This window comes from Vespa crabro, chromosome 9 (genome assembly GCF_910589235.1).
Source record: "Vespa crabro chromosome 9, iyVesCrab1.2, whole genome shotgun sequence".
Lineage (NCBI taxonomy): Eukaryota > Metazoa > Arthropoda > Insecta > Hymenoptera > Vespidae > Vespa > Vespa crabro.
The window spans coordinates 8,775,044-8,796,721 of record NC_060963.1 but is presented as its reverse complement, the minus strand read 5'-3'; the positions used below and the strand labels follow the sequence as shown (position 1 = coordinate 8,796,721).

General features: G+C 27.7%; 3 protein-coding genes across 7 annotated transcripts; 1 reads left to right on the top strand and 2 right to left on the bottom strand.

Moving 5' to 3' along the window:
- The first annotated feature begins 12 nt into the window (after window positions 1-12).
- LOC124426467 (GATOR complex protein WDR24) lies at window positions 13-4,563 on the top strand. Of its 5 annotated transcripts, none has more exons than XM_046968194.1 (13): window positions 13-149; window positions 248-417; window positions 476-592; window positions 782-1,004; window positions 1,223-1,436; window positions 1,554-1,802; window positions 1,865-2,025; window positions 2,100-2,283; window positions 2,408-2,561; window positions 3,114-3,240; window positions 3,336-3,837; window positions 3,917-4,078; window positions 4,178-4,563. In XM_046968194.1, the coding sequence occupies exons 2-13, from the start codon at window positions 321-323 to the stop codon at window positions 4,304-4,306; spliced, it is 2,319 nt and encodes a 772-aa protein (XP_046824150.1). In that variant the 5' UTR covers window positions 13-149; window positions 248-320; the 3' UTR covers window positions 4,307-4,563. The 5 variants fall into 5 exon arrangements, with proteins under 5 accessions (XP_046824150.1, XP_046824151.1, XP_046824152.1 ...); XM_046968195.1 differs by lacking the exon at window positions 13-149 and adding an exon at window positions 162-177; XM_046968196.1 differs by lacking the exon at window positions 13-149 and having other exon boundaries at window positions 188-417; window positions 3,342-3,837.
- An 832-nt stretch (window positions 4,564-5,395) lies between these two features.
- Window positions 5,396-10,949, bottom strand: LOC124426468 (eukaryotic peptide chain release factor GTP-binding subunit ERF3A). The gene is made up of 7 exons (XM_046968199.1): window positions 10,396-10,949; window positions 9,220-9,407; window positions 8,966-9,086; window positions 8,405-8,867; window positions 8,021-8,327; window positions 7,504-7,936; window positions 5,396-7,332 (listed from the first exon to the last, which is right to left on the bottom strand). Exons 1-7 carry the CDS (start codon window positions 10,634-10,636, stop codon window positions 7,289-7,291), a joined length of 1,797 nt encoding a protein of 598 aa, XP_046824155.1. The 5' UTR covers window positions 10,637-10,949; the 3' UTR covers window positions 5,396-7,288.
- Window positions 10,950-12,649: 1,700 nt separating this feature from the next.
- On the bottom strand, window positions 12,650-21,621 carry LOC124426535 (carboxypeptidase D). Its single transcript, XM_046968304.1, has 15 exons — window positions 21,031-21,621; window positions 20,706-20,941; window positions 20,351-20,506; window positions 20,101-20,276; window positions 19,893-20,040; window positions 19,580-19,674; window positions 17,350-17,858; window positions 16,778-17,251; window positions 16,439-16,710; window positions 16,180-16,354; window positions 15,727-16,100; window positions 15,502-15,643; window positions 13,912-15,385; window positions 13,604-13,780; window positions 12,650-13,489 (listed from the first exon to the last, which is right to left on the bottom strand). Exons 1-15 carry the CDS (start codon window positions 21,481-21,483, stop codon window positions 13,344-13,346), a joined length of 5,007 nt encoding a protein of 1,668 aa, XP_046824260.1. The 5' UTR covers window positions 21,484-21,621; the 3' UTR covers window positions 12,650-13,343.
- Between the last annotated feature and the right edge of the window lie 57 nt (window positions 21,622-21,678).

Sequence of the window (21,678 nt, the reverse complement as noted above, 5' to 3'; positions counted from 1 at the left end):
TTTTACAAATATATTTGTTTATATATAGTTATATAATTCTAATTACGAATAAAAATATTATGAACGGAAAGAAGAAAAATGGAAAAGACATTGTACTGTTATTACGGAATAGAATTATTGTGAAATTTACTTGAAAAGAAAAATGCACGGTATAAAATTTATAATGTTGACAATCTTGTATGTATGTAGTTATGAAGTTACAATGATTCCATACTAATATTTATGTTAATATTTTTTCATTAATTAGAAGTCTACAAAATGAGAAACAAAACATGAATTTTATTATTGTTAGTTGATATTTAATATCATAAGGCTCTAATATGACTTCTAAAACTGTATGCATTACTCAAGAAGGTCCAGCTAATGCTTTAGCTCTTAATAAAGATAACAGTCAGGTTGTTATAGCTGGACGTCATGGTAAGTTGCTCTCAATAATTCTTATTTATTTCTTTTATAATAATTGATTTTCTTTCAGTATTTAAAATATTTACACTACTGGAAGATAGATTTGAGGAATCTTGTAATTTGCGAGTTGGCAAAAATTTAAATTTGAATTTTTCTTGTAATGATGTTGCATGGAACCTTATTGATGGTATAATATTTAATGTGCTATGCTTTTTATTAACCAATAAATAATTTCTATGTCTTATATATATAATGTTTAGTAAATAATGTTTAGTAAATTTTAAAGTGTATCATATATAATATTAATCATTTTTTATATATGTAACATGATTTTATTGATAAGAATAATATAATATATAATTCTTATAATTTTAAGATCATATTCTGGCAACAGCTGCTACAAATGGTGCAGTAGTTGTATGGAATTTAAATAAATCTTCAAGATCAAAGCAAGAACATGTTTTCATTGATCATAAAAGAACTGTTAATAAAGTTAGTTTTCATATGACAGAACCTATGTGGCTAATATCCGGTTCACAGGATGGAACTATGAAATGCTTTGATTTACGTATAAAGGAAGCTACCAAGACATTTTATAGGTAAAATACAAATAATTTTACTTTATATATTTTTACTTTACATTTGACAGGGTTAGAAGAATATAATCTTTAATTTTATTATGAGTAAACTTTATATTTTTAGTTTACAAAAACATATTTTATTAACAGAAATAAGTACAAGAAAGAAAATATGAATAAATTCTTACTAACTCTAGTCAGTGATAAATTGCAGTTATAGTAAAGCTTTGAAATCTTAGTAATACGGAGTCTGTACGAGATGTTCAATTTTGTCCTCATCAACCACACACTTTCGCTGCTGTTTCTGAAAATGGTCATGTTCAACAGTGGGATTTGCGGAAACATGATCGTTATTTTCAACATTTTACTGCACACAGTGGACCTATATTTGCTTGTGATTGGCATCCTGAAACTAACTGGCTAGCAACAGCATCTAGAGATAAAACTATAAAGGTTTTTCCTTTTATATAAAAATTATATAAATTGTATGGCAATTTTATAAAAAAAAATGTCTCCCATTAGTATATATTAATTGATTATTTATATATTTATTTTCTGCTGTTCTAAAAGGTTTGGGATTTATCTGTAAAACCAAGTTGTGATTATACTATACACACAATAGCTTCAGTAGGAAGAATAAAATGGAGACCACAGAGAAAATATCATATAGCAAGTTGTGCTTTGGTTGTAGATTGTAGTATAAATGTATGGGACATTCAACGACCATATATTCCATTTGCTAGTTTTAATGAACATAAGGATGTTCCTACTGGTGTAGCATGGAGAGGAAATCCGCAATCGTTCCTGTCAACAAGCAGGGTAATATTAATTATTTTTTTCTCTATATTTTATGATATAAGAAAATTATTCTGTTTATTTAGGATTGCACTTTATATCATCATATATTTAAGGATGCTATTAGACCAGCTAGTAAAGCGAATCCACAAGGCATTGCTTTAAGTCCTATCGGAGATATTGCTTATGCTTGCAAAGTAAATATAAATATGCCAACTACAGTAAAACAATTAACTAACATAATGAGGTTTGTATTTTATGATAGTTTATATTTTTTATTATTTGTTAAAATTTATGATACATATATGTTTTTGCTTATAGAAAAACACCAGTAACAAATGATACATTTTGTATGGCTTCAAGTGTAATGCATAGATTTGTTGTAAATATACCGCGTGATCCAACTTGGTTTAAAATATGTGCTGAAGGTTACATACTTACTGGAAAATTGAAAGATATTTGTGATCATAATGCTGCCGTTGCTAGTAATGCAGGTAGAAATGATGTAAGCTTATTATTTATAATAAAAATTGTGCAATTTCTTTTAGTTTAGTTTAAATAATATATTAAATAATATATTAAAATTTGACTAAGCAGTAAGAATAATTTCAATAATAATATTTCTTTAGGTAAGCATTGTTTGGAATATAATAAAAACATTATATACAAATCCATTAGGTGCAATTTTAAAGACTCCACCAACTGTTTCCAAGGAGGACATAGTAAATACTCTAAATTTAGCACAAATGGTAAAAGTACCTGCTATTGACCAGTCAAATCCAGGTGGATTATATTATTTAATTGATAATTACAATTATTATTTCATAGAATTTATATGTTTATTTAATGAATCTAATTTCTATCTAATCATACAAACTTAATTAAAAATCAAATTTAACTCTTTCGGGTTGATAGTTAATTAGATAAACACATGTATCCCATTAGTCGGAATTATTTTTATTTGCACAATGAGTGGTATATGCTCAATCTTTGTCTAGAAACCTTTATTCTAAGGATTTGAAGTTTATCTTTGTTTATATTTCATATGTACAGCATGTACAAATGCAGTGCAATAAGAAAAACTGCGTAAAGTTCGTTTTTTAAATAGTAATTGGTAAAAGTGCTCTATTAGGATTACTTAGTATACATCCATAATGATAAAAATGCCTTACCAGAATTATCTCAATATATGACCTGATGATAATAATAAAGATGCTTTATCAGGAATATCTTGGACTTCGATGGAAAGGAGTTTACATATCATCATGTATTTTTAATACAAGTATAAATGCTATTAGATATTACATTTTAAACATATTTTATAATCTGTTTAAGGACATGAAAATGATCTAAAATCTTTACAAGGAGAAGCACCTACTAGTGCAACGAGCGGTGGTGACGATGAAACTGAAACTGATGATACACCAGAAAATCTGAACTTCATAAGTAGCATATTACCTAGGTAATCCTTAATAGATAATACTAATAAAGTTAGAGACTGAAACTTGTCGATACAGCATGTTTTTGGTGTAGCTATACATCCTAAAAGAAACAAAGTTACAGGAAGTCCTTTATGGGACATAAAGGTCAACCTAAAGGAGATTTTCTATTTGGCGATAGTGAATTTGAACCAATTAGTACAGACTATAGTTCTGGATATATGCAAAATATGATAAATGATGATAGTGACTGGACATTGCCTAAGGAAGCATTCCCTTTACGGCATGAAATAAAAGATCGATCTCCGCCACCAGAACAGTTTCCTAATCATTCCCCAGATATCAATGATGATTCTGTTTCTGTAATGGTTGATGATCAGCCATGTCAATTAATAGTAACAGCTATACCTAAACCATTATTCTGGGATCCTACACATCTGATTGAAGAAGCTCTAAAACATCATGCAGCACTTAGGGATATTCAAACTTCAGCATCTGTTCTTATCGCTTTGGGTGAAAAAAGAAAAGGTCTAAATATCGAAATACCAATTCAGGAACATTGGTTATTAGAATACATAGACTTATTGGGAAGGTTTAAACTTTGGAATGTGACTACACAGGTTTATAATATAAATAAATTTAGTATCTTTTTTATGAAGCATATTAACAAACTTGTTAATCCGTACTATTATTTTATAGATAATACAGTTGGCATGGATTCCATCTATTGCACAATTAAATCAACAATCAACAACTATACATGCATGCTGTTTAGCATGCACAAAACCTTTACAAAGAGCAGCATGGTTGTGTGATCGTTGTCATACATCGAAACACGCCCTTTGTTCTATTTGTCATCAGGTAATACATTTCATAATGTTTCAAAGACTGATAACATTATATTTTGATAACTGTAGAGCTACTTTGTATTCGTTAAAAATGATTACTATTTTAATGTAGATTGTCCGAGGACTATATGCATGGTGCCAAGGTTGCACACATGGAGGACATGTAATACATTTAAAGGAATGGTTTCGTTGTAATCGTCAATGTCCTACTGGTTGTGGTCATGTTTGTGAATATATTTAAATGTCATAACCTGGGATTAAGGTATCAAGTGTAATAATAAAGAGCATGTAAAAGTAAGGCAATATATTATCCACAATATTGGCATGAATACACGTTCTTGTGCATAAATTTTTAAACAATTAACTATTAATGATCAAAAATAAATAACAAAGATTGTATAATTCTTTATCATGTACATGAGAGAATGATGTGATTTTATTTTTTTTATCATACAAAATAATTTAATGAATAAAATGTTTTAACTACATATAAATATATCCAGTAATTTCTCTTTACGATATGGATTTTCATTGGCAGGAATTAATTTCATGTAACATAGCATAAAAATTTTGTTCTCATAATTTTCTTACAATTCCGCATAATTATCTCTATCGTAAAAACATTAATATATCTATTTATTATCTCTAAAAGCATATAGCTCATGGAGGTAGCTCCTCCTTAGGACTCACCAATTGCTTTGTAGACAGGATCATGATATTATCTTCCAACTTCATGCGTTGTTCAATCTGTCGTTGATGTTGCAAGGTACATTAAAATCAAATTTCTTTATGTAAATTTAATGACATTTTGACATTGATCTTTTTATAAAAATGAGATGTATTATTTGCAAAATTCTGTAACTTGTATATTATTTGAAATATATACTTCTTATAAGAAAGATAGTAGAACCAGTTAGTCTATGCAATACAATAAATCTTATATAATGTGGAACTTGATCATCTTTATATCGAAATTAAATTAACAATTTCTTTATGTTAAAATAATTTCATCGCGTATAGATAGAATGAAATAATGGAAAAATAGCAACTCATTGTTATTTAAATATTACATTATCTAGTGTGACATCATTTGTATTTTTTACCCTTTTCTTATCTAATTATAATTATAAAATTAAAGACAAGTATAATCTATGTTTTAAATTTCATGTGTATTATAATATTGATACGAAGTAAGTGCTTAAAGCATTATTAATGAATGGAAAACTGTAAAAGTTATAAAAATTAATATTTATGTATGACCTTGTACGTCTATGTAAACACGTAAGCTTTTTTATGGAAAATTAGGTTAAAAATTTGAAAACAAGAAGAGTGCAGCGGATACATCGGTTTTGTTTTATTAGCAAAAAATAGTAACAAATTACTTAGCAATTCTAGTTTTTCATGATCTATTCTGTTCTTGTAAGTATTGATGTTTTATTGATAAACAAATGTATCATTTTTATTCGTCATACTAGAATCTTTAATATAGCTTGGCAAAATAAAATACTTGAATTTTTTATTTTAGGAACATGTATACACATAGACAGATAAGATCATAAAAGTATATATCATAAATTAAGATGAATTAAACATATTTTTCATCTATAATTTTTCATTTTATATAGAATTAATTGTTTATAATAAAAGCTGCCAATATGTAATTATATCTGCACATTTCATCACTCATATCATAGTTATTTCACAAAAAAATTCAATTAAATTATTGGTTATATTTTGATTTAGTAACTTTAAACATTATATATATGCTTAAACATTGTTAATAATATATATTGTTAGGCAAACCATTTTAAATTATTCAAAAATCAAACGGACTGTATATCATGAAATAAGTAACATGTCGTATGATTCTTATAAAATCTATTATTTTCTTGATTGTTTCATGATCTAATTTATAATTGTAATTAAAAAAATTAACTTAAATTTACAATTGTCACATTTAGATTTATATATAATAAAATTTACATTATTCACTATAATTGCAAGCAAGACTAAAATGTAAGATATTTGTTATAATAAAACTCAACGTGTTACAATTTTATCATAACTAATAATTTAAAAATGGAAACTGATATGTTTACAATGGTAACAATAAAATTATGTAATAATATTTGCGAATATTAGCAAAATAGATTGCATGCAATTACATGTATATAATCACACTTCTGTGTCTTTCTATTTGAAGATCTTTAAAGCATGATCTAAGATGTAGCAGTTATATTCTTATTACTTTCTTTATAAATAATATAGTAAGATGCGATAAGGATATTTTTGCAATATCTATAGTTAAAAATTCTCAGTACTTACAAGAATATAGATAAACTATAAAATTTGCGGTAGGCTCGTAACTACATAACTATATGTATAACAAATTACAATTTTTTGCTAATAATTCAAAACCTGTAAGTTTTAATCATGTTATACCGACAATCTGATATCTTTCACTCTGCATCCCACGAAAAATATCAACTTTGAGGAATATCACATATTTCCCACTCCCAAACAAAATTAACATGTATGTGAGAGACCTATCAAAATTACCAGAGCAGATTTGTGTTGCAAATTTGTTTTTAATGACAATAAAATAAGAAACAGTATAATAATAATCGTAATAATAATAATAATAATAATATTAATTTTATAATTATAAATTGTTGTGTAACACTAATTTGTTGATTTATTTGATAAATTTCTTTTTCACCTCTTACCACCAATTTAATAATTATTTAATAATTATTATAATATTAATCATATTTCTTATTCTTACTCTGCCATCGATATTGATTCTCTCGTTCGCTCTCAATTATGTTTTGCACCTCAGACGAATAAAAATATCGTGTTTTACATTGTCAAGAGGAGAGTCTGTTAGTATTGTATATTACTTATACCGCGATGCAAGGAATAACCCTCCAGTGCCACCAACTTTTTTATCTAATAAAAGGAACACACGCTCTCAAGTCGTATTTGTTTCCTTATTTTTCTTTTGCGATGGAATCTATTTTCCAATTTAGGTCATACTTTCCCAGCCCTGATGCTCACATCTCTATTCATATGTACGCGCGTGTACCGTCATATGCAGAACCTTTTGCATAAATGAGTGTATGTTACATTAGCTAACATTCGGGAATAGTCCATTATGCCGGTTTGGTTTCCTTGTATCATATCCTTGGTTTATATCCTTACTTCGTGATTACGGATGAACATTTTATTCCACCACTTTCAGCACCTTACCGATGGCAATTGTTTTATCTATAATCATATCCATATTATATAATAATTTATTTCAGAGCGTTTGGAATTAAATAACTAGAATTTAATTAATTCTACACAGATTTTCTACATAAAATCCTACTTTTATTATGCAAATAATCTCGTTATTATATCGCATAAATCAACAAATAAAATATTTTCTCTACTTACTTTCATCTCTAAGAGTAAACCGTCCCATTTGCGGAAATAATTTGAATCTTTCGAGACATATAACTCCTGCACATTCGATTCTCATAATTGCCACTTGGTCTTGCTTAACGAACCTTGGTCTCGTTTTACTTTTATCACCAGTCTTCTTATCTACCAAGCAGATCAATGCCTTCACCGTCACTTCTTCTGCAGCACAATGAATGTGCATCACTGCGCTATATCCAGCACAAATAATGCTCTTATGCTCCAAAATAACAACTTGAGCATCAAAAACTTTTCCAGTTTTAATGGGGTTGTTACTGTCGCATAAAACAAATCCGGGACTCACATCTTCTTCTTCGATACCTTTCAGTTTAATTTTAACGTTTTCTCCGGGTCCAACCGACGTTACTTCTTCGTCATCTGACCATAATTGATCAACAGTTACTGCCGTCTAAAATCCATAAAATATGATTCATGTAAAAAAGACAAGAAGAGACATTTTCAAACGTAGTAATAAATAAAAAACATTTCTTACCCTATTCGGCATAACTAATAATGACTGACCCTTTTTGGCTTCCCCAGCTTCAACCTTTCCCATAACAACCGTACCCATATCTTTATATTTATCAACAATTGGCATAATAAACGGTCCATTGCTTTTACGATTTAATGAAGGTAAAGAATCAATAAAAGGTATGAATGGAGGTCCACTATACCAATTACATAGATGTTCAGGTATAGGATCTTTGAGACCAATGCCAAGTTGACCAGATACTGGCATAAATGTAAGATCCTTTGCAGGATTAAACCCTAATTTACGAAGATATGGCAGTATCTTATCTCTAAAATAATAGGTTTTTAAATCGTCTTTAATAATATAACGAGATTATTTTTACTTAACAAATTAACGATGATATACCTGCATTCATTATATCTTCCTTCGTCCCATTCTACCGTTGGGTCATCCATTTTATTTACTAACACTACCAAATGTTTAACCCCTGCAGTTTTAGCCAGCATAGCATGTTCCCGCGTTTGGCCACCTCTATCAAAGCCTGTTTCGAATTCACCTTTTCTCGCAGATATAACTAAAACCGCAAGGTCAGCTTGCGCTGCTCCGCCAATCATATTGGGTACAAAGCTTTTATGTCCAGGAGCATCCAGTATCGTAAAATGCTTTCTTTCTGTTTCAAAATACGCTCTACCCACTTCTACCGTTTTTCCCTTCTCTCTTTCTTCTTGGTTTGTATCCAAAGCCCAACTTAAGTACCATGTTTCTCTGCTTCGTTCCTTTGCTTCTCTTTCATACTTCTCTAAGGTACGCTTATCCACCATTCCTGTAAGTGCCATAATCTGGCCACCAATTGTTGATTTCCCTGCATCTAGAATCAACAATATGCACTTTTATTATATAAGAAGTAACTTATAGAATATCTAATTCCTAATAATAATAATAATAATAATAATTCACATTACATACCTACGTGACCTATAAAAACAACATTGACATGTTCTTTTTTGCTTTTAGTATCTTCTGCAACCTTAATAGGTTTTTTTTTAGGTACTTTAACAACCATTTCTTCATCCTCCTCATTGTCAGCCTAAATGGAAAAATAAAGTTATTGATAAAATAATAATAAAAATAATTATTTTTAAACTACAGTCTATGGTATATTAGGATTAGACAGATATTTGTACATTATAGAACAACAGCAGGATACATTTGTTTTTTACCTCTTCATTTTCAGGAGTTAACAAAGGATCACCATCTACAGCTGCTTCTTCCCAAGAATCTGCAGGTTGATGTTCAGGACTCGTATTTATTGGATCCGTAACATTTGGAGGTGGTGCCCCTCCTCCAGCAGGTGGTTCTTCCACTCTACTGCCAATTGGATCAGGTAGAATCGTAGGAGTAGAATTTCCTGTGTAGAAGAATAATTTTTCATTATATTGTTTTCTTCTAATTAAAACAATTTATATCATCAATCATCACTATTTACGGACACTTGCATTTACACCTTACTAATAGGGATCAGACGTTTGCTCTCTAAAGTCTTGTTCTGCTGCTGCCTAGGTCTGCAGTAAAGAATAAGACAAACAGCCAGTGCAGCAAGCTGATGGGTAGGTATGTTGATAGGAAAGGGAATACTTCTTCCAATGGCCAGCACCACGGTAGATGGAAGTACTGTTTAGAGAACAAATGTCCCTACCCTACTTAATAATAACATTTATTCATTACATAATTATGAAGGAGTCGATATTTATACTTTAGGAACTTGTTAATTATATGAACAATATAAATTATCTATCGTTCCACGATAACAATGAAGAATATAAATGCTATAAGTCTTTTTTGGAAATAGACAGTATGAATTATACAAATCTTTGAAAAATTACCAATAGCACATATAAGAAAGAATGTATAAACTTTGTATAATATGAAAATCTAAAATAAAGTTATATTTTACGTATAAATCGACAATCATCACAATCAAAATATTTAATATACAAATATACATCATACATTCAATTCTAGTGAAATGTAACTAAAAATGAAAATAAATAAACAAATAACAAAAAAATTAAAACAAATTAAAACCAAATCCAGAGTATACTGTGAACAACATTATATATACTTACAATGTTGTAAAACATTCAAATTTTAAGATAGAGTGTAAACGTGTAAAAAATAATGTGGATTTGATTTTATAAGCTTTAAACATGCAAGGTACTACGGAATAATAGAAAGTTACTACAATGATAACAGGGGATATAATAGGGGGGTTAGTCATTAATACGCGGTAAAAGTAGCATCTGAAGTTAACATGAAATTGTTTGCTTATGTTCGAAAATAATGTCCTAGATTGAACCAGATAAAATATATTAAATAATAATTAATATTAGACTAACCATGATGTATTTCAGAAGGAATAGAAGTGGTTACAGTATTCAACACAGCAGTGACAGCACAAGGACTGTCGGCCGTGGAGCTATTCTGCGTTGAAGAATTTATGCAGAAGGAAGGCACGAATTCCGCAGCATTCACATTCAAAGTTGAAAATTTGCTTTCGATGGACTTATCCTGAGCGGGCACGATGTCTCCGTTATCCGCCTGCTGTTCCCATGAATCTGGTGCTATACTGTTCGCCATATTTATCAATGTTTCGGCACACCCAAGTAGTGTTATCCAACGTATGACACAAAGCACGCGATACTATTCGTAGGATTCCGATTCAATCGCAAATGCAATCGGGTAAGGTTTAAAAAAATAGTTATTTGTAGTATCCGAACGCACTGTACACGCGTATCGGTACTCCGCGTGCGACCCCCGTGGTCGGTTTCGTTGCTGTACTTCGCCGGAACTACAATAATCAAAATATCAACTTCCCCTTCCACTTGCCTATATCTATATTTTCAAATAAAATATGAATTATTCATATCAGATGTTAGGTAATCTAAAGAAATAAGTTTATATATTATTTCAGAATAACAAACGACGACCTGATTTTACAAAAATGTTTCTAGCATGGTAAATCCAATACATGTTGTGATTTACTCTAGCACCATTCACAATGTTGCGCAAGAGTGAAACTTCACTGCATATTAAACATTTTCATTGGAGGAAATTATGTACTCATTCTAACTACCCCAATCAAAAGATTTCAATTTAAGGAGAAATTTAATGGTATGATTTTGATTTGATGTGACTGATAGTAGGACGATTTGTGATTGGTTATTTAGAATTTTAATTCTTCATTGTCACATGTAAATAAAATCCATTGTCATATGTAAATAAAATTCAAATTAATTTATAATTAATTGAAATTGTTTATGACAAATATAAATATTAAAATTAAATATAATTCCATATCTATTAAGAAAGAGAATATTAAGAAAATTATTTAATAAATTAATTATTAATTCCTCACATTCCAAATCTTTTACATTTGTCAATTTGACTTATAGAAAAGATTTTAGGTAATAAGATCTATATAATCAATATTATAATTCATAATCATTCTATAATAATTAATTAAAATACAAATTCAAATATTTCTTAATTTTTTTTTTTATCGGGCGAGTTTTATAAATTTACCCGCGATATTTGAATTATAGAGTAATTCTATTTTTTCCTCTCCCAGAAGAAATATCAACCATCGATAAAATTAAATTTTGGTGAATTTCAATAAATTTTATTTATTTATTAGTTTTATTTTAAATTAATTTCATTACATTTATAAAAAAAATTCGTAACAATTAATTCTGTTAACTTTGTAAAAAAAATGAATTTAAATTCTAAAAAATAGAAGGTAGCATCAACTTTATTCTGGAATGCATTATAAATGGAAGTTTATTGTTTTATACACGTGAATATTAAAATAAGTCACAACCGCATTTACATTACACAGAATATCTATGTATGTGTATACTTATACATTTTTTTAATATACTTCATTATTTTCCAAAGTAGGAAGACAATGATTTTTAAATGATTGTACATTACTTATCTTTTCTTAAAATTAAAACAAAACATCCGAAATATCTCTAATCAGTAGAAGAGAAAGTATTACATATAAATAATCATTATGTTCATAGAAAGAACTTGGAAAATTAATATTTTTAGTAAATTATACAGGATGTTCCATTTAATTTATATATTTGTGTTAATTTATCGTTTTTGATAACATGAAAAATCTAAAAATAATATTTTTATTGAATATTAAATTTGTTAAGTATATATGTTAAATTATAGATATATATATTAAAAATATACAAAATATAGTTTAAGAAAAAAGATGAGATCCTAAAAAATATCTTAAAAATGATTCTAATAATTAGAATATTTAATTCCTTTAAGACAGATGATCTCTTTTATTTTAAATTACCAACATTAACAAGAAATATTTTAATATTCACATAAAGTGGAACACCTTGTATACATACTATTTCAAATATACATTTTATCTATTTTATAAATATTTAATTATTCTGTGTTTAAAAATTCATAATTATTGTACTTTTTAACTATAAAAGAAGAATTTTATACTATCATTGTTGCTAAAAATACATTATTAATATTTGTTGAACTGTCATAATAATATATATAATTTATATTTCATAAAATAACATTGTCACTTTTGACACCAGTGATCTTAAAGATATGTTTGCTCATTTAAAAATATTTTATTATTAATTTCAATATTTAACAATCTTAATTTATTTTGTGACAAAAAACAAGAATTTCTTCTGTGGCTGTATTAACATGATGAATTCCTCTTTTCTATAAAGGTTTCCAATTTTGTACAAAACATTTACCTAAAAAGCTCATAACTTTGTATTATAATATTTGTATACTGTTAAATTTTTTATCTTTTTATATACAATGTAAAATTGTAAACTATGTGTATAAAATTCGCATAGAATTGCCAACATTAACGTGCATAATATCTATTTAATATTATCTACATTTAATATTATCTCTTTTTTTGTTACAAAAAGAAGTGTATAAAAACTAAGAAATAAAATGTTGAAAGTGCTCCTAAAATATTTTGCTTCTTCAACAGCAAAGAAGCTCTTACCTTATCTATACAAAAGGGTATGTATGTATGCATTAGAACTACATTTGGACCCTGCTTGCTATACTTCTACTTATTTTTTATAAATGTAAGTATTGCTCCCTTGAAGACATTTATGGCAAATATTTAAAGAAAAAGAATTAGTATATCAACAACATTATTACAGTATCTTCTGTATTATAGCAATGCCTATTTTAATACGTTAATTTTAATCTTGGAATTTTATATGTTATTAATCTTTCATATATAATTTTCATCGTTCGTATTGATGATAACGATTTGTCACGTTTCTTGTAAAACTTTATCATTGCACTCTTGTTCTGGTCTTATAAATTCAAGGTCACTTCCATCATCAGAACTGGATGCATTATCTTCATCAAAATATGGTTTTGTAATTCTTAATTTTTCTTCATACTTCAAAATAGAATCTAAAATATAAATCCAAGATCTTTAAGTAATAAAATGTATTAAATATAGAATAAAAGAATGATTACTAATTTATATTTTTCAAGAAAAATATTGAAATCAAAGCATTAACTTACCATTCAATGGTCTTCTAAATATTTCAATTTCCTTCTCATCATTTTCAAAGAAGCTTGTTCCATCTTTAAGTAAACTAAATGCATAAGCCCTTCTATAGTTTTTCTCTGAATTTTGTGTAGATTGACATATTGTACAAATACAAATGCCACAAACAACAATAGCTAAACATACAGTACCTACAAATATAGATAATTTAATGTTCCATTCTTTTAAATTAATATATTACTACATATTTCTTTTCCTAAAAGTTACTAAGATTTCTCTTAAATATAGATATATTATATGTAATTATATATCACTTTCCTACCAGCAATTATAATGAAGACCAATCTTGGCAATCCAAAAATACTTTCGTCGCGTCTTAACTTAAAAGTTAAATTTATGAACTTATTTATGTCCGGTACAGAAACTAATCTTGTTTGTTGTATATATCCAGATGCAGTAGCAGTAATATTATGACTTCCAGGAGGTAATAAAATCCAATATGCTCCTATTGTTCCACTTCTGATTTGATGCACAGAATCATCATAAGATAAAATAGCATTATCAATAGGTTCATTATTTTCATTAATAATGTATCCTTGAACACCCTTCGATACTTCTTTTATCATAGCTAGTAAACTATCTTTATTATCTTGCCATACACTCATTGAATCATCTGTATTACAACAAGCAATATAAACGTCCATTATTAAAGTACTTGTATTCAAATATATGTAATCTAATAAGGAATCTCCTCTTATTCCAGCAATTCCTTTGCCACCATGTATTATAGCATTATTCTTGATGTTTAATTTTGTATCACATTCTGCACTATTATGTAGGCTATACCTTGTATAAGTAGATGCTAAGGCTTTTAGTATTTGATCATCTTCACTTTCATAAATTTCTTTGCCTATTCTACTGTATTGACTTCCATATGGTATTTCAACATGCCGAGATCCAATATTTAAATTTACTATTAAAAGAGCATTAATCTGTTTGAACCAATCAATAATCATAGCTGCTTCATTGCTTAATTCATGATGTATAGGGAATGATAATTCATTACTAATATATGGGGTACAAGAATCGTTCTTGATTAAATCTGGATATAAATCAGGAACAATAAATATTGATAACTTGTCTAAATAACTTGTAATAATTTCGTTGTTTTTATAATTATCTAAAAGATAAGAAGCAAATTGTAAAAGTACTTTAGATGTTACTGGTTTTCCATAAGAAATTCCAGCTGAGAAAATTATAGAAGGTTGTCTTGCTCGTTTTTCTTTTGTTTTGGCACTAATTTCTAAAGATAAAATCTGATTGCTTTTTCTCGTTTTACCGATATCATGTAATGTTGATAATAGTGGATATTTTATGTTTAAATTGTCCAAAATATGATTTATAACGCTTAACTGTTTACTTAACTTATTTTGTTTGTACTCTACTTCTCCTGGTTTTATCTTTCTCATTTGAATATTTATATCTGTTATACTTTGTTCATCAACATGAACTTTTAAAGTTTTAGACGCATAATCCGTACAGAAAAATGTTAATACATAATCTCCAGGAATAAGTATTATTTTAAAATAAGCCATATTTCTTGATAACTGATAGGTTTTTGTACCAATCTTAACAACAGCTTCTCTAATCGGTATTCCATGATCATCTGTAATAATTGCTCGAATACCACTTGTAAGATCTTGAATAAGTTGCATTAATGGCTTCAAAGTTCCTCTCCAAATCGTTGATATAGTATCTGCAGCTGGATATTTGCAGCACGATAAATTGATATTAATCTGTAAATAATTAGTATCAAAAGAACTTTTAATTACATAATAATATAATTCGTGGAAATCATCTCTAATTAAATTTGTAAATATTGTAATTTTATCATCAAATAACTTATACTTACAACGGGTATATTATATTCCCTTTGAATATATTCAGCTATATTTATTTCTTTGTTAGCTTTAATACCACAAACTTCTTTATGCATAGTTTGATCATAATTTTCAGCCAATGTTTTATACACATTTAATTCATCTTTTGCATAACTAAAATTTTTTAACTTAATACATTATACAATTATACTTATTATTAAATTAAATCATTATATGCTATAATTTTTGTTTAGTACCTGATACTAAAGGAACCACCTCCTAATACAATAATTACATCATAAGCTTCATTTAATAACATTTTTCTAAATGCATTTGTAATAATATCCATTTCTTTAGTTTTATTAGTATTCTGTGAAAGTAATTTTTCTCCTACTTCATCTTTAACTGTAGGATTACAATCATTTGGAACATTGTCAAATCCTGGATCTACACCAGGTATAAAATGTAAAACTGAATTATTTAATATTCTCTTGATTGGTGGATTGCCAATTTGATTACCCATAAGAATATGGGTTGCTAGACGTAATAAAATTTCTCTTCCTACTGGTTGTGATGCAAATAAACCTCCAATCAAAGCAATATGAAATTTATTTTCTTCTGGTGCTCCCATCTATGAAATCAATAATTATATATTATGATAATGACCTTTATTATAATTATAGAATAAATATACTAAGAAACATACTCACATTTTGTGTAATTTTTAAAGAATGAATTGCCATATTAACTAATGAATCTCCAGCTCTAAATTCAGCAACATTTGGTTGATGATTTTCCAATTGACTAAATCTAGCACTTAACTCTGAATTTTTTAAATAGCCATTTTGTAAATTTGCAAATATACCAAAATCATATGCAGATGACCTACATCACAAATACATATATCACAAATAACGTTCAATAAAATTATTGTAAAAAAATATTTCTATTAAGCTACAATGAACTTACCAATCTTGAGGATTATCTCGCATTAGAGTAAAATCTAGAGTTACTTCTGAACCTTCAAGATCATCACTTTCAAGTACAGTTATATTTTGTGTAATAGTTTCATATCCAGGAGCACTTACTGTAATATTGTAATTGCCTGGTACTAAAAGACGCCAGTAATCACCACCTTCTGCAGTATATATATCATGTTTAATTCCATCTACAGATATCTTTGCATGGGATATAGCACCACCGATGGGAGAACGAACTAAACCATGTACACCTTTACGTGACTGCAATTATATAGAAAAATATTAATTAATTCAATTTATTGCAATAATAATAATATCATAATCTTACCATTTCAATAAATTTTAAAAGAGATTCCTTGTTTTGTAACCAAAATTTAGGTAATTCGCTAGCATTTGGAAACTTTGTACATCCCACTTCTAAAGTTAATTCGAAGTCATTACTATGAAGATAATTATAATCTTGCATGCCACCTGATACAGGATACCATGCTGCACCATTAGTAATTCCATCTGGAAATCGCTCCTCTAGTAGACTTTTTATACCAGATATTTTACTTGTTACAGGTGGACAAGGTTCACCAAGATGCATTTGTGGATGAGCTTTTGAATACGTCAGTGCCAACATTTTGAATACATCATTGTCAGGACTTGGATTTGGAAGATTAGATTCAGGTTCTGGTCCATTATCATATGGATAATTAGCAACTAAAGCACCTCCATGAAGATTTGCAGAAAGTACAAATGGAATACTTGCAATCCAATTCATTACTGCTCTAGTCTCTGGTTCCTGTTCCTTATTATACTAAAATTGATATTTTATATTTATTGTTGATTTACATAAAATAAATAACATATTTAAAAAAAAGCCATGATATCAATTTGATAAATAATGAAACTTACATCATTGGTTACATAGAGATCAGGAAAATTTCTATTGAGATCCACACCTTTTGCATTAGCTCTTCCTTTTAGACCATATATATCACCTACTTTTGATATCTCATATCCATCAGGATTCATACTTGGTAATATATGTAATCTAATTGTATTAACTATTCGAGTTACTCTTTTATCTCTTCCATAATTTTCACACAAATATTTCAGTAGCAATAATAAAAGTTCTCTTCCAACTACTTCATTTCCATGCATGTTTCCAATATATTTTACTTCAGGTTTACTCAAACTATGTTTTCCAGGATCCTTTGTAATTTCCATAACATAAAGTTGTCGATTTTCGACTGAACGACCAATACTATGAAGACGTGTAATATTTGGATAGTTTTCATTGAGTTCCTTTAAATATTTTTCCATTGCAAAATAATTATGATGTTTAAATTCTGTATGATGTAAAAAGCCATATTCGTCAGTTGTTCTTGTAATTTCTTTTACTTTCTCCAAGTTTCCTGTAGCTGTGTATAAATATAGAACATATATATGTATAACTATAGTACATATAGAATTATATATAGACAAATTATAAGCGTTTTTTTATTTTAAATTATAATTAGATATTTCCTACTGCATTATCAAATATCAAATTAATAGAAGTGTCTTAAAATATGAATATACTTTAATATGGTTAAGAGTATCAAATCACTTAAAAAATATTTAGCATCGTATTAAGAAAATCATAAAAAAATTGTGTGTATATGATATAAAACACAAGGTATAGAGAATATAATCTGAAAAATGAATATATATATATAAATATATATATATATATATATATATATATATATATATATATATATTTATATATTTATATATATATATATATATATGCATATATATAAACATAACATAATTTAAGGTAGAATTGTTTAAGGTAAAATTGTAAGGAATAGGCGCTGGTATTAATATTGAAAAATTGACTCATTATTTAAGACAAATACAATAGTTTATTTTTACTCTGCACATTGAATCATATGTAGCAATACAAATAAAACTATGACTTTTAAAATACATTCGGCTTTAAATATTTATGAAATTCATATGAAAAAGTTGTATGATATATTAACTGTGATGTTACGATCATCTTAAAATATAGTATATTAATTACTGAATTTAATTTTATATGCTTGAATAAACAGATTTTTCTTATGAAATAATAATGAAATAATTAACAAAATATGTATGCATATATATAAATATGTTTCATTTCTACTATTTCTACCATTCAGTAAAGTTAATCAGTGATAATAAAATAAAAGCAGGATATTATAAATTGTTCACTTGCTACATAACATAGCGATATATTTTTATATAAAATATAAGAACAAAGCTTGGAAGTACTATAGATCTATAGATTGAAAAGATGTAACGTATCTAATAATTGTATCTAATAATCGTGCATTATAACAAAAATGAGACATAATATATTTTGCATTATATATATAATAAATTATATAAGATCAAATATAATCAAAATTTTACACTATATAAATATATATAAACTATATTAAAAATATTTTTACTTTCCTATTCTATTTTTCTATTTGTTTTAACAAATCCTTTTCTCCATACCTTGTGTGCTTATATCTTTTGAATTTTATGATATAAGTAATCATGTTATATATTCTATTAAATGTTTACATTTGTTCTTTTGAATTAATCTTGATTCAATAAAAATCATGAACGAGTATATAAACTTAAATGCGATATAAATTGAAGGCTGTAAAATAAAAAGCATATAAAAATAATAATAAATTGTAAATTTCAATAAAAATTTAACATAATAATTAGCAAATTAATCATAAAATACTTTTATTAAATTTGATAGAAGCTATTGTAATGTAATTGTTTAAATTCTAGTATCAAAGATAAAAGTATTTCTGTGTGCTACTATTTTAACATAGCTAAAAATTTATAAATAATAAGTATAATGTGGGTCGTTATATAATTTGATTATACAAAATATAAAACTCGTAACACATAAAAAGGTGATTACATTAAAACATATTCAATTGCAAAAAAATGTAAACAAATAAGAAAAAAATAAAATAAAATAAATTTTTCCTTAAGTTACAAAAATGTTAATACTCATCATCGTCATAAGACAAAATGATTTTATAAAGTGCGGGGAAACGACTAAGAAGTGGTAAGATTTGTGGATAATCTGTTTCACGTTTACCTTGTTCACCAAATGATCGTCGTTTTAATGTAAAGTTAACGACCGTTGGATCATTCTGTCTTACAGTTACATTTACTAGTTCACTTGGTCTATATCTGCAATTAGAAAAAATGAAAAACATAAATATTAGATTCTCAACTATTAGTAATGAGATATGTAGAGATTATATGTTTAAAAATTGAATTACATTGTATAATTACAGACATTAGACCTATAATACAATTTCATACAAAAATTATTATCATAATAATTGATATGATCTTAGATAATATTATATTCTTTATCGTTTTATCATATTGTAATATGATCTTACCCCCAAGCAGTTGCATAAACAGAATAAGTGCCAGGTAGAAGTAAACGCCAGTATTCTCCACGATTTGTAGTTGTGACATTATGATCGATTCCGTGAACTACAATGCTAGCATCTTCAACAGGTTGGTCTTCTGTATCCCTTACCAGACCTAAAATATAAATCGTGATTTCTAGATTCTTTTATAAATAAAAATTGTGCCATTATAAACCTTTTATTCCAATATGAGCTTGTTCCAAATATTTAATAAGAGATTCTTTATTTAACTGCCAATGGCCTGGGATTGATGAAGCAGGAGGATATTTGCAACAACTTAATTCAAATGTTATTTCAAATGCATTAGAACGAGCATAATTATAGTCTTGCATACCCCCAACAACCTCATACCTAATAAAATAAAAAACAGAATAGTGAAAAAACCTTTTAAAGATATTAAGACAGTATAATCCATTAATGATTACCAATATGCTCCATTTGTAACACCTCCTGGAAATATTTCTGGTGGACATGCATTGCCTGCTGCCATTCGAGGATGATTATCTGCATACGTATGAGCCAAATATTTAAATAACTCATTATCTGGACTTACACTTTCAATGCAGCAAGATTTAGGAATACTGTAAATCATATTATATAGAATTAATTATATCTATATATATCTTGATTAACATTAACTAACAATAGAATTTTTAAAAATAATTAAGTCAATTGTGTGTAATTAAAATTTTTTATATATATATTATATATTATATATTATATATATAATATGTAAAAGCATTTAAAATTATAATATTACAATAGTTAAATTGTTGTTACCCAGAATCATATGGATAGCTGGCAACTACAGCACCCCCATGTAAATTACCAGATAAAACAAATGGTTCATTAGCAATCCATGTCATCATAGCAATTGTCTCTTCTTGTCGTCCTTGTAATATATTACTACCTGTTCTAATCTTATTATCAAATTGGTCTGGAAAATCTCGATTTAAGTCTACGTAATTGGCATTTTCTCTACCTGAAAAATCTTCTTTAGAATCACATTTTCCTTCCTAAAACATAAATAATTAAAAAATTCAAGATTTATGTTATTTAATGTTACAAAATATCCAACGCCTTTATAATACATTAGTTAAAATACCTGCGATTTTTCAAAACCATCAGGATTTAGAGAAGGCATAAGGAAAATATCCGTTCTATTAACTAGGCGTGTAATTCTTTCATCTTTGCCATAGTTATGCAAAAGATATTGAGAAAGGTATACCAGCAATTCCCTGCCCACAGATTCATCACCGTGCATATTAGCGACATACTTCACCATTGGCTTACCAAGTGTTCTTTCCTGTACATTTTCTGAAATTTCCAGGACTAATAATTCTCTCTCTTCAACCGATTTTCCTATCGAAAAAACACGAGCCAAATTCGGATATGATTTTGCCAAGTTATTGAACAACGCCAGCAGTTCATCATAGTGAGTATAACGTAGATTTACGAAATCTTCATTTGGTCCATTCGTAAGATTTAATACAAGACCATTGAGCGACACGGCAAAGGTGGCAGTAATAATAAAAAGTACGATACCGCGTAAGTCCATCTCTTGACTTTAAATTTATGCAAAACCATAAAAGTTACTCCACAATTTCAATAAGACATTCTGCACTAAGATTCTGTATATACCACTGATGACGTCCGCACGTTGATAATATGGGCGGAGGAAGTCATGGAAAGTCGAAATACTCAAGAGTGGGGGATCGCGGGAATATCTCAGGTTGCTGTCGTCACGCTTTCC

Bases quoted from the DNA above. Each gene is read 5' to 3' on its own strand.
- LOC124426467 (XM_046968194.1), top strand. From the start codon at position 321: ATGACTTCTAAAACTGTATGCATTACTCAAGAAGGTCCAGCTAATGCT. The intron at 2,026-2,099 runs GTTTGTATTTTA...TTTTGCTTATAG, and splicing joins CAATTAACTAACATAATGAG to AAAAACACCAGTAACAAATG. The intron at 2,562-3,113 runs GTGGATTATATT...AATCTGTTTAAG, and splicing joins TATTGACCAGTCAAATCCAG to GACATGAAAATGATCTAAAA.
- LOC124426468 (XM_046968199.1), bottom strand. From the start codon at position 10,636: ATGGCGAACAGTATAGCACCAGATTCATGGGAACAGCAGGCGGATAAC. The intron at 9,087-9,219 runs GTAAAAAACAAA...TTTTCCATTTAG, and splicing joins TAACTCCTGAAAATGAAGAG to GCTGACAATGAGGAGGATGA. The intron at 8,868-8,965 runs GTATGTAATGTG...TGTTGATTCTAG, and splicing joins TGTTTTTATAGGTCACGTAG to ATGCAGGGAAATCAACAATT.
- LOC124426535 (XM_046968304.1), bottom strand. From the start codon at position 21,483: ATGGACTTACGCGGTATCGTACTTTTTATTATTACTGCCACCTTTGCC. The intron at 19,675-19,892 runs GTAAGATCATAT...TTCTAATTGCAG, and splicing joins GTTTATGCAACTGCTTGGGG to ATATAGACCAAGTGAACTAG. The intron at 16,101-16,179 runs GTGAGTATGTTT...TTGATTTCATAG, and splicing joins CTTTAAAAATTACACAAAAT to ATGGGAGCACCAGAAGAAAA.